We start from the raw sequence: 13492 nt of genomic DNA, 5'->3' as shown, positions 1-13492 counted from the left end.
TCCAAAGCGGTCAAAACTCTCTCCTCAAAAGCGGGACTTCTAACATTTCCTTAGGAATATGATTGATTGGGAAAATGAGAATTTAAAAATTGGTTTCCTTGTGATTGGTATGATGATCTAAAACCTTGGGAACCTTGGCTTTGCATTGGAGGTGGAATGTACTTGGGAACCAATTAGCATTGTAGTGATTGCCATAAGGATTGTTCCCTTGATTAACAAAAGTTGCATTGACTTGTTCATGATGCTCACTTTGCACATGTCCATGGGGACAATTGGAAGTAGAATGTAAAACACTTGAACAAGTCATACATGTCTCATTAGATGCATGATGAGAATGGTTAGGGAAGGAAGATACTTGATTCGCCGAGTTTTTGTTGATCAAGAATTGATCAAACCTTTGAGATAATGATTTCATCTCGGCGGCAATTTCATTGGAGTGGTCGACTTGATGTAAGCCAACACTCTTCCTACCACTAGAATTTCTACCATTCTTCGAAGATAAAGTTCAATGCAAAGAATTTTCACTCATGCTCTCATAAAGACGCCACACGTCATCCTCATGCCTATCAATGTAAGAGCCACCCATGGAAGCATCAACCATGCCCTTGTAATTATCCGATAAGCTCTCAAAGAAATATTGAACTAATTGCCATTTGGGCATGTCATGATGTGGACACTTCCTAAGAAGAAATATTGAACTAATTGCCATTTGGGCATGTCAAGATGTGGACACTTCCTAAGCAATTCATTAAAGCGTTCCCATGCCTCATGAAATGTTTCCCCATTCCCATGTGAAAATTCCCTAATTGAAGTTCTCATGGCATTGGTCTTAGAAACTGGATAGTACTTCTTCAAGAACTCTTGTTGCATTTTTGTCCAAGAAGTTATTAAAAAAGGCCTAAGATTGTTAAACCAATATTTGGCCTTGTCTTTGAGGGTGAATGGAAAAAATTTAAGCCTTAAGACCTCTTCCGGCATGTCCGTGTATCTTACGGTGGAACATACTTCAAGAAACTCATCCAAATGCTTGTAAAGTTCTTCACTTAGAAGTCCATGATAATTAGGAAGTATTTGAATGGTTTGTGGCTTGATTTCATAATGATGTGCTCTAAATGGAGGAAATTGAATGCATGTGGGTGCATTATATTCATTAGGCACATAGTGGCCTCTTGAAGTAAAGGGAGGATTAACAATTGGAGGTGCAACATGGGCACCTTGGTTGCCTTGAATGATGGGAGGTGGTGGAGCATAGATTGGCCTTGGCATTCCCAATGGAACTTGGCCTTGTTGTTGTGGTGGATGAACAAATGGCCTCGGCATGCCTAATGGTACTTGCATGTTATCATAATGAACATTAGGGTGGAGAATACCTTGTTGGTCTATGTGACCGAGGTCCTCCACATGGTCCTCATTGTTAACTTCCTTTGATGAAATGGATTGACTAGAACTTCCTCTTCCCCTAGGGTTTCGAACAATAGATTCAAGATGAAAATTTAAAGGGACAAGAATGGGTCTCAATGATCTACGACCATGCATGTACAATGCAACACAATAAGCAATAATGACAAACACTTCACCTTCATAACAAATCAACAATCAACAAACTTCCTCCACATACAATGTTTCCATACTCCCACGCTTTCAAAAATATGCAAAGAACAATAAAATGCCTCCACATGGGCTCACGATTTGTCTAAGAATTGAAATACAAGCCTCCACGCGGGCCGACGATTTAACTAAGGATTGAGTAAAGGAAAGCTCACAAAAGGTCCTTTAGCACTTCGACTCCAATTTTTTTTTTAACTTTTAGCTTAGCAATTTTTTATGATTTTAGCCTTTTTCCTTGCTTGCTTAGCTCATTTGCTTGAATGCTCCTTTGCTTGCCTCCTAGCTTAATACACCTAGTCAAATAAGAACAAACATAATGAGTAAAGAAAAATAAAAATGAAAATAAAGTAAAGACATGATCAAAGGAGTACTAATTCCTAATTAATTCCATAAATATGACGTTACATTCAATCAATTCCCGGCAACGGCGCCAAAAACTTGGTGGTTTGTCGCACACCGACCCAAAATTTGTGCACCAAAAGGTAGTGGTGTAGAAATATGATAAATGTGGCCAAGTTTTACATTTAGAAATTGCCACTACTACCTTTCACTAAAAATATAGCTCGGGCAAGTAGGGATCGTCCCAAGGGATTAGTGGGTCATACACGGTTGAGGAATCAAGATTAGGGTTAGTAGGTCAAGTGATCAAAATAGTGGTTGGTTGGTTGAATTACACTAGATGCAAATTAAACTAAAGTAAACAATAATGCAATAAAGAGAATAAAAGAGAGAGAGAGATCTTGGGGTTTAGAGATCACCACTAAGCATACTTTTCTACACCCTTAATGAATGATCAATGAGGGGAAGATATGTGTTGCAATATTTGTGTGTGTGTGTGTGTGTGTGTGTGTGTGTGTGTGTTTGGTTGTTTCAATTAGTAAGGATGACCAATTAAGCATATATTGTCTAAGCAACATAATGAAAAACATAATATATGAAACTAAGCCATTAATCCTTTCATTAAGCTCACAATCCAAACACATCACAAGGTTAGAGACATATGCTACTTGCATTCAAAAGCATGGAACATCAAACAACAAGCATGAATTATCCTCCCATTTAACAACTACACTACAACTACACTACAACTAAGCTAATAACATGAAATTAAACTAATTAAACTAAGGGATAGGCACAATTCATCAAAAAATGAGTATGAACCATCAAATAAACCACAAGAGCATTCTATTAAGCACTATGTCTTAACAATCTCTAAATCTATAGCATTAATACACATAGACATGCATCAATAATACAAGAAATAGAGACAAACATATGAACATCTACTCTAGCATACATAGACATATGGATAGAATGAAATGATCAATTGGAAGCATTAAACCATATAAATCATTGAATAAATAAGATCTATATATATATATATATATATAAGTGTCAAAACATGTATCACAATACAAATCCCCTCAAAAATACATAAATCAAGATGTAGAAAGCATGCTTAGGGCTAACTCTAGCCCTAAGAGGATGTCTAGCCACTCATGGATGATGTCTTCCAACCCTCAAGGGCAAGCTCCATGGAAGAAATCTGCTCCTTGGTTGATGAAGAGCCTCCAATGGTGTCTCTAGCCTCTTCCTCTCCTTTGCTTCCTCACTAAGAATTCTCTAAAAAATCTTCTCTCTATGGTTGTTGTTGAATCCCCCTCCCAAAAGTTGCTGAAATCCCCCTTTTTGGTAGGTTAGGTGACACCCAAAAATGATCTGGCATGTACTCCAATATTCTCCAAATGATTCTATAAGGACAACTTTTTATGAGCTGGCAATTTAACTTTTTCACACTGGAGGAAGTTCGATCGATCGAACCTTGACCTTGGATCGATCGAACTTAGCTAAGATCTATCGAACTGAAGTTGGATCGAGTCTCTATGGCGGCGCCTTTTGGATAAAAACAAATATGAGATATTTTGAAGATATTTTTGGGAAAAGGACAAAAACGGTTGGCAGGGTGGTACAGCTGGATAAGATCAATAATTTAGATAAGGACAAGAATGTTCGATCGATCAGAGAATAAAGTTGGATCAATTGAACTTTGAGATCTTTGAATAGGGACAAACATGGCTCAGATCCATCTTGAAGTGCTGAGATCGATGAAAGTTGGATCGATCAAACTTTTCTTGAGATCGATCGAAATTGCTGAAATTCCACCTTTTGCTACCTTTTGCTCTACTTTGCTCCTTTCTTTGATTCAACCCAGAATTGCTTCATTTCTACTCTTATTTGGCTGAGTTAGCTTATTTTAGGGATAAGTACCTGAAAAAGGAAATAATACGAAATCAATCTAAAACGGGAAAATAAGATAGATAAAGGTTTTAGAATACCTAAGCTTAAGGGGTTTAAATGTGCACTTTTCAGGGCTTATCAAGACCATTCAATCACATCTTGCCCAGGAGTCATCACAATTTTACTTATGAAATTTGCCGCAGCAATAGGAAAGAAAAGGGGGAAGAACCACTATCCATTCACAATTAAAGTATCAACCTTGGCCTCCTTATCATAATTCCTAAATAGAGCATCCCCAAATCTCTGGACTAAAGATAACCCTGTACACCATGGATCAAACAACATATTAAATTGATTACCATTTCCAATTTTGAAAGTTGCATTTTCCTGAAGAAACTCTCTTGTATCTAAAATTTGTTACTAAATATTAGAATCCTGCACCTTAGGTTGAACCATCCAGAAATTACCCTACTGTAAGTATCTAGCATGCATCCACTAAACCGACAAGGCTTCCTTATTCTTCACAAAGTCCCAGCAACAATTTTTGCTGCATAATCAACATCTATTAATCTGCACAAATTGAAACCTCCTTCTGCATAAGGTAAAGTGACTTGACTCCATTTTAATTGTGACATCTTCTTTACATCAAGCTTCCCACTCCACAAAAAATGTTTGAACTTCCTCTCTAGTGTGATAATACACCCCCAAGGAATTTTGAAGCCAAAAATCCAATCGTACAAGAATGAATACAAAACAGATCTGAATAGTTCAATTCTTCTTGCAAGAGAGAGGTTAATTGTATTCCAATGGTCTAGTCTCGCAGTAACTTTGTCAAATAAACCCCTACAATCAGCACTCTTCAAACCCTATTCACCAAGGGAAACCCTGAATATGTAATAGGAAAAGACTCTACTTTCATCTGCAAAACATGCATAAGTCTCCTTTTGCTCCTAACAGCCTTAGAAAAAATTACAGCACTCTTATCTTTATTAACAACCAAACCAGACACAACATGAAAAGTTTTAAACACCTCATCAATAGCTTAGTAGTGGAAATATCAGCCTTGACAACAATGAATAGATCATTGGCATAGAAGGTATGAGAAACTGTCAATCCAGTCTTCTACACCATATTACACACCTTCAAGTGACCAGCAGCAATTTTTTCTTGCATCAGAGTTGAAAAATAATCTGTTATAAGAGTAAAGAGAAGGGGGGATAAAGGGCAACCTTGTCTCAACCCCCTCCCTGAAGAGAAGTAACCAGCTGGGACACCATTACACAGGACTGAAAATTTAGCAGTAGACACACAATTCATTATCCATTTACACCACTTCTCACTGAAACCATACACCTTCATGCTCTGTTGTAAGAAATTCCAATTGACTGAATCATAGGCTTTTTTAAGATCTACCTTCATGGCCATAGCAGGACCACTACTTTTCAATCCAAAATTTTTAATCAAATCTGTAACAAGCAGAATATTATCATGTTATCCTCCTACCCTTGCTAAAAGCTGATTGTTCCAAACCAACCAACTTAGGCAATAATAAACTCAATCTATTTGCCAAGATCTTAGTTATGATTTTGTAACATAAATTACATAAAGCTATAAGCCTATAATTCTCCATCTTGTCCCCATGATTATTATTTTATATCTATTTACAAAAGATATTCATACCAATCTACATAGTTAATCCGTAGATGCTCTCAACTATATTTTTTTGCTGTATTATTATCTTCATTTCTTGTTCAATATTTTTTTTGGATTAACTTGCTAAGGGAGAGAACACATTCCATCACTTTTGAATTTTATAAATTGTTACATATGTGATTCATATCTATATATAAGGATAAAAATATGTAAGATTTAGTTACTACAACTCTCCATCTAAATTATATACCTATTATAAATTCTATACTCTTCTGAAATCTTCATTAATTAATTAATTTTTACAAACTCTAGAATTATTTCTCGCTCTCTACAACACTCCACACTTTTTTAATTATTTCTAGTCTTTTATATTATTGAAATGAAAATATACAAAACATAAGAGAAGAAAAATAGAATATGCTAAAACTTCAATTTCTTTAGAAATTTTTTTACTACCATGAACTCATTAGGGCTAAAGAGTATAGTTCAGGTTATGTTTGAAATTTGTTCTTATTTTTTCAATCCTCAACCCAAATTTCGGTTGTGCAAAGTGAGAAATTATTAGATGATTATGGACCATTGACATTTGGTAGACCAGTTATATACAAACTATAGGATTGAAAAAATGATGCCACAATAGTGAATTATAATATATTACAAAGTGTCATGATCGGATGACTGTCATTGAATTAACCCACCAAGTGTCAAATAGAAGAACTATTTAATAATTTCTCGGAGATTCTGTGATGATCATGTGCACCAACGTTTTGATGCATGTTAGGTAGCCAAATACGAGTTGGGCAAAGAACCAACACAATCACTGAAATGACAATTTTTGGATGCACAAGACCACCATAGGATCACCTCCGCGCAGGAGACCCAAAACCCCAATAACCTGCAACTGCTATTCTTGGCTTCATAAGCCTGCAACTGCTATGCAGGCTTATGAAGATAAGTTTCATGGTAACCCATATTATAATGATTAAAAAAATAAAATAAAAAAGTTCCATATTACAAAATATGTTCGCTTACAAGTTTTTGCTTACAATCTCCCCTTAAATGTTATATTAAAAATAGTAAAAATAATCTCATATAGTCTAGTGTCAATAAAACAAAAATTCATTGCATTACTATAGTATATTTGTTGAAAATGGGATCATTTTACAATGCTCTTGACATTTATGAGGTTCGCACTGATTTTTGTAACTATGCTTTTCACACTCCATTGAGGCTATAATGAAAATGCATAATTAGCACATAAAGGATGAGGAACAAAAATGCAATGAGTTACTAAAATTGTTTTATACTTTATGTATATTATTATTGTTATTTTTTTGGAAAAACCATTATTGGCTTTAGATTGTTGGGGAGTTTTATGGATTTTATTCATACACAATACACAATGAAATAAATACAGGTGTTCACACCCTCTAAATTGACATGCTCAAAATTAAACGCATAGCTTACAGTATTAACTCGAAGATAACTAATAATAATAAAAAAAACAATATTTTCAATAATTGAATGAATAATACAACAATATGAACAAGTAGGATGAACATCAGTTTACAATATGAAATGAAAGCATAAAATTGACAGCAATACAAGTAATATCAACTTGAACACGATAAATAATATGATTATAATTATATAAATAAAGTAAAATTAAATTAGATAAGAATAAGAAAAAACTGTCTTTTGAGATTGAGAGGCATTCTTGGCATTGCCTTCAAGTATCGTTGAGGGTAGTACTGGGTCAGAAGAGAGCAAGAATAGTGAGACTTGGGTAAGTAATCCTCCTCTTATAAGAAGATGACCATATATGTAATAATATAAATTGTAACTGTTAATCGTCACATAATTATAGGAATTAACACACTAATAAAGTAGTAGGTAATAATTTATAATAAAACACACTAATAAAAAGAGTAATAAAGTATAATAAATCACACTAAATATTATTTTTAATATTTAAATACCACAATTTTAAAGTGATTCAAGATTGGCCAATGCCACATACTTGAAAAGAGATTAAGTGGATGAAAGAATGATCAACACTGCTATAGGTATATTTATTTCGATGATGTGAAATATTTTCAAATATACGCCCTAAATTTGAACACATTGCTACAATATAAAGTTTGAATATATGCAATCATCGGCTAACCATAGTAGTCCATTTACGAGCTTGCGTGAAGTGTAACTTTTATTTGAGAGCTATGAGTTTTGGTCAAAATACAGGTGTATTTTTACTGTTAGCAAAAACACAACTAGTTGTACTTCAGATGCACTTTTCTCAGGTTTAAAAGTAGCTCTTAGTAAAAACATCCACCGGTTGTGTTTGCTCGAACAAAAAAGAAAAGGTCTTTTTAAAGTCAAATTTGATTACCTTTTTTTATTAGGTCTTAGAGAGAAACTTTTGCACGAACACGTTACCTTTTGGGCTAACTACTAATACATGAGCTTAAGACTCCAATACTACTATATCATAGAGTCAAAGTCTTAGAGTTTCAATAAATGGGAAGACTACTCAACATATTTCTTAAAAATGAATCTAATTCAACTTTAGACCATACAACAATTTATTAATACCACAATGACCCAAAATGCTAACTTTTATGTCGCAAAAGCCTTAAATCATAACATATTTTTCTTTTTAACAAAGGAGATTAATATGGACTTATAGAATTCTTTAAACAAAATATTATAGATATATAAATTTCTTTTAACGAAATAGTATAGGCTCTGATACCAAAATTAAATTCAAACCTGCCAAATTGGAAGCATGCAATAACATTGAGATAAATTTAATAATAAAATCACATAAATGACTGCCGAACCTGATAACGCTCTGATAACGCCTTGTAAAAATGTCTAAACACCAGCAATAACGGGCTAACAAGCCAACAGTTCGAGTCAACTCACAGAAAAAATTATTAAATTAAAACAAAGGCAACTTGCACTGGCTGGTTTCAAAAAAATTCAAGGATCTACACTGTCTGGCTAAAGGAAATCTATATACTAAATCTTTTGTGGACAGAAGTCTTTTGCCCGAAAGAAAGAAAAGACTAAATTAAAGAAAAGAGACTCTGAAATAAGGCAAACTGGATTATTTTATTTCATGTACAATATATACATGGATACACACTGTTTATACATGGATTCACGCCTCACACAGTATTTTACAAAGGAAACTGAAAGAAATAAGAAGAAACACACTCTGAAGGCTGAAACGCTAGATGGCTCTAAACTTGGTTGCTTTAAAACTCGATGATCCTTTGCTTGAGCAGAGAGTCTCCTTTTATAGGAAAAGTGGGAGATAAATCTTCGGTTGAGATTGCAGATGTTGCATAGACGGTTGAGATGCAAGATACTTTAGAAATAAGATGGCTTGAATTATTGTTAAACTATTGATATATGTCTACTTCTTGAGATAAGATGCAAGATGATTTAGAGATAAGATGGCTTGAATTATTGCTGAACTATTGATGTCTGTTTCTGGAGAGTCTTATCAACTTTTACTGTTGAGAATTCGCTTTCGGTGGATCTACTTTTATCTGTACACTATTACGAATCCGCTTTTTCTTGGATGCTTTTTGCAATTATTAGAAATCTAGCATATTGGACAAATTTCTACCGGTATTGCTATCTGGTGGACTGTTATCTCTGCGAGCCACATATGCATCAGTGCTGTCTGGTGAACTGGTTTCTTCATTTCTGTAGGCGAGTTTGAACTATTCAAGCAACACCTTTTCTTCATTTATAATTTCTTCAACTTCTAGAGATATCTTAATTTTTGGGGGAGATCTGAGGACATAGGGAATTCTAGCTTTGATGAAAATTTTCATATTTATATTATGTCGTAGAGTCTGAAACCAGGGTTGCAGCTTGAGTTAACCTGACGATAGAATTTATAATAAACCAAATGGTTAAAGGTAGCTGGTTCTATATCATTATGAAAGTTATTTACAAAATCGATATGTCGTGTAAAAACTTGGACTTCTGTGGGATCAAAATGAATGTAAATTTGATGTTGTCCCAGAATTATAGCTCCATCTTTTACCCATTCCGGAGGAGTACTATGAATTTGAAGGAGAATTGGACTTTCTGGCATGAAATTATGGGTTGGTTTTTGTTCGAAAGTAATGGCTTGGTTTAATCGATTGGAAAAGTTACCTAAGGAGTTTAGATATTCTAATGGCATGTCTTTTGGTATGGAAATGCTGTTTGATGAGCGCTGAAAAGTACACTTGTAAACCCCTTAAGCTTGAGTATTCTAGGACCTTTATCTATCTTATTTACCCGTTTTAGTACTTATTTGTGTTTTTGTATATTTCAGGTCAATAATGTTAAAATAAGCTAAAAATGGTTTCTTAAGGCCTTTTTGGAGTCAAACTAAGTCTTGGAGAGGATTCGGAGCAAAAAGAGGCTGATTTGGAGCAAAAAGAGGCTGATCCTGAAAAGCTGCCAAGTGAGATCGATCATGAGATCGATTAGAAAAGTGAGATCGATCAAAGTCTGATCGATCGAACTTTTCTTTGATCGATCGAACTTTTTCTCTAATCGATCGAACATTACTAGTAGCGAGCTGTCTTATTCCCGTACGCGCCCAAAAGTCCACCAACCACATAGTACAGGATTAAATATTTTTGGAGCAATATTCCAGACTTAGTGACTAAGAAAAGGACCTTCTATATAAAGGGAAGTGACCCATTTGTAAAGAAGCTTTTTATCTTTTTATTTTTACATTGTAATTTTTATTTCTCTCTCTAGCAAAGTTAGAGATTAGGATTAGAAGAAAAAGGGGAAGTGGAGGCACATCTCAAGATCCATCTCTAGACTACTCTCTCTCTCCATCTCTAGAGCTTCAAAGAAGAAGAAGAGGAAGAAGAAGATGGAGCCATGTTTGGAGCTTGATTCCATAACCACATCCACCTCTTCCATGATTGGCTAGATCTATACTTAGGGCTTGGATGAGCCCTAAGTCTTATGTAATCTAAACCCTTGTATTTCTAATTTTGGGGATTTATATATATTGTTGTGATTTATGTTCTAGCCTTGTGAATTTAATGAATCTTGGCATATCTCTATGATTTCTATAGTTTAATTCTTCCTGTTAACTCTCTAGTTTATTTACATGTCTATGTGTGATTAAATTAGGAATTATTTCTTACATGATTCACGTGGATTAATTCTTTCTATTGATTCTCTATTTGATTACATGTTGTCTTATGTGTGATTATTTGGGAATTAATCTCTACACTAGTTTTTTTATATTAATTGCATGTCTATGTGTGGTTAATTGAGAATCTAGTGATGGCTAGACATGTGGTGTATTTGGATTGTGAGCTTAATGAAAGGATTAATGGCTTGCTAGATATGTTGTGCTTTTCACATGCTATTTAGACAATATATACTTAATTGCTAGATATATTGTGCTTTTCACATGTTAATTAGACAATGTATGCTTAAATTGGTCTTCGTGCTTATTGAATCAACCAATTACACACACACCCCAATATTGGCTAGACATGATTTTTCATTGAATGGGTTTGTCAATTAATTAGATGGTTTATACTTGTACTTGATGGGTTATTCTACAATTTAATTCATGCTTGTAGGTAGGTAGAAAATCTATACTTGCTTAGATATTCCATGGCTTATTATTGCAAATTCCATGATTCTCTAGATTGATGTGTGCTACAATTGTTACTACTTAGATGGGTCATGCTTAAACTAGATGGGTTGTGCTACAATTAATTTAGGTAAGACAATTCATGCTTAAATTAGATGGTCCATGCTTAATATTGAAATTGGTAGTCACATTTTGTTCACAACAATATATTCCCCATTAATGGAAAGCAAAGTGGTTAATTACATGAGCTTAGTGGTGATTCTAACACCCTAAGTCCTCTCTTCTCATCTCTTAAATCCCTATCTCAACTTAGTTTCTTTTAATTGCATTTTAATTTCATTGCACCTTAGTTTAATCAAACCAATCTCTATCTTTTGCAATCTTGCGATACGCTAGAGTTGAAGTTAAATTCCAACACGTATAATCTCTTGGGACGATCCCTTCTCACTTATACTACATAGTATAGGTGTTAAGCGGTTTATAAATTTAAAGTATGACGCCCACTTGACACTAATTTCCAAACTCAAAGTGTTGTGCATTATTTTGTGCACACGCTCGGGAAGTCATCACTGTTGACCATTCCTAACTGTTGCCGGGGATTAACGGTTTTGTTAGAATTAAACTAGACAATAGTGTTAATTTGATTGCTTCTATTTTTATTTTATTTTTCATTATATTCTTTTCTCTTGTTCTCATTATTATTTGTTCAATTAGGTACTTGACTACAAGGAAGGCAAACTTTGGAACTTGAAGCACTAATTGGAGGTTAAAGCTAATATTAAAAATTTGGAGTTGAAGTGCTAAAGGACCGTTGTGAACAATTCTTGGAACTCTTGTATTTTAATTGTTTCACTTCTTTGAATGCTTGTGATAGCCTTTATTGAGGCTTATTATATTGCTTTATCTTTGTCCAAGCATAGGCCCTTGTTGAGGCCATTATTTGTTGCATTTGGGTTTTAATTGTGAATGGAGGAATTGTTTGATCCAAGTTTGGGGGAAATTATATCCCTTCACCTTATGCTCCTCTATTATATTTTAATCCTTATGAGATTGTGTCCAATTCATTTCATGCATCACCTTATTATGGACTTGATCACTCATTCAATCCTTCTTATGACTATTGCCCTCCACCACCATTTTATGAAGAACCAAATCCACCACCTTCTAGGTATTCACCCGGATTTGAAGAAAAAGTGTTAGCTTTACTTGATGTGCATATTTCACAAGCTCTACTTATTAATTCTCATTCTCAAACTTTAGCCAAGTTAGAAGCTCAAGTTGAGCAAATTGCAAGTATTCTTTCTCGTCAAGAGGAGGAGGAAGAGGCAAATGAAAAAATGGCAAGAACTTTAATGTATATAGATGAGGATGATGAAAGTGAAGAGGAAAATGAAACAAGTGAGCTAATGCCTAGCACTCTATCTTGTATAGAGGAGGAAGTGGCAAGTGAGTTAGTGGCTAATCCAATAGAGCATAACATGATTAATGAGGACTTTTCTTGTTTTGATTATGATTTTATCTATGACATGGCTACTTTAGAGAGTGACGAAATGTTGACCACACTTGAGGTAGGAGAGAAGGAGGAGAAACTTGTTGAAGAGGGCCTTCCTTCTATTATCTCCAATGACCCTCTTGAGGAATTCCTTTTTGAAATGTATAAAAATTGTGGTTTTGACCTTGAAAGCTCCAAAAATGAAGTAAACTCTCTAATGGACTCCTTAGCTAACTTGGAAGGTGAGGAGATGGTTATTTTTGAGGAAGAGAAGAGGGATGAAGAGAAGATGTCTCTTGATATTCCAAATGAGTCTTTGAAAGACAATGCCTCACCAATTACCAAAGTGAATGATCATTTGAATGTGTTTCAAGAACACAACAAAGAGGCAAGCCTAACCATGATTGATTTTGTTTTCAAGACCGTGGATGAAAAGAACAATATCATCTCTTTCATTTCTTTTCAAGTCATTCTTTTGGAGGATAATTTCATTGTCATAAATGAGGCATCAAATAAGAAAATGCAAAAGAGGGTCAATAAGGATGTTTCATATCCAGTTTTTGATTCGTTTGATTAGTGAGTTGACCCAACGTCTTGCTAGAGACATTAAACGCTAGTATTCGTAGAGTTTCAAAACTTTATTCTTCCCTCATTTCTATTTTAAATTTCATTTCTTGCGACGTCTAGATATTTGTTTTGGGTTCATATGCATTTCAAGGAACTATGATAAGGATTGCATGCACTTTCATGTTATAATTGAGCATTTGGCATAAGTTCGATCGATCGAACTGTGGATTGCACTCAACACTTAAAAAAATTTTTGACCTGCATCCACCTGTATCCAAATCACCTCTCTGTCCAATCGA

The 13492-nt window shown here is 34.5% G+C and overlaps 1 protein-coding gene and 1 pseudogene across 1 annotated transcript; one reads left to right on the top strand and one right to left on the bottom strand.

The window, feature by feature from the left end:
• Nucleotides 1-715: 715 nt before the first annotated feature.
• On the top strand, nt 716-814 carry LOC132301884 (small nucleolar RNA R71; annotated as a pseudogene).
• Nucleotides 815-4367: 3553 nt separating this feature from the next.
• LOC132301635 (uncharacterized) lies at nt 4368-5271 on the bottom strand. Its single transcript, XM_059798874.1, has 2 exons — nt 4987-5271; nt 4368-4712 (listed from the first exon to the last, which is right to left on the bottom strand). The coding sequence occupies exons 1-2, from the start codon at nt 5269-5271 to the stop codon at nt 4368-4370; spliced, it is 630 nt and encodes a 209-aa protein (XP_059654857.1).
• Between the last annotated feature and the right edge of the window lie 8221 nt (nt 5272-13492).

Source organism: Cornus florida, unplaced genomic scaffold (genome assembly GCF_030987335.1).
Source record: "Cornus florida cultivar Cherokee Brave unplaced genomic scaffold, ASM3098733v1 CherokeeBrave_3.0.0_Hap2_Chr03, whole genome shotgun sequence".
Taxonomy (NCBI): domain Eukaryota; kingdom Viridiplantae; phylum Streptophyta; class Magnoliopsida; order Cornales; family Cornaceae; genus Cornus; species Cornus florida.
Note: the sequence above shows the minus strand (reverse complement) of the source record. Positions and strands in the feature narration are given on the sequence as shown.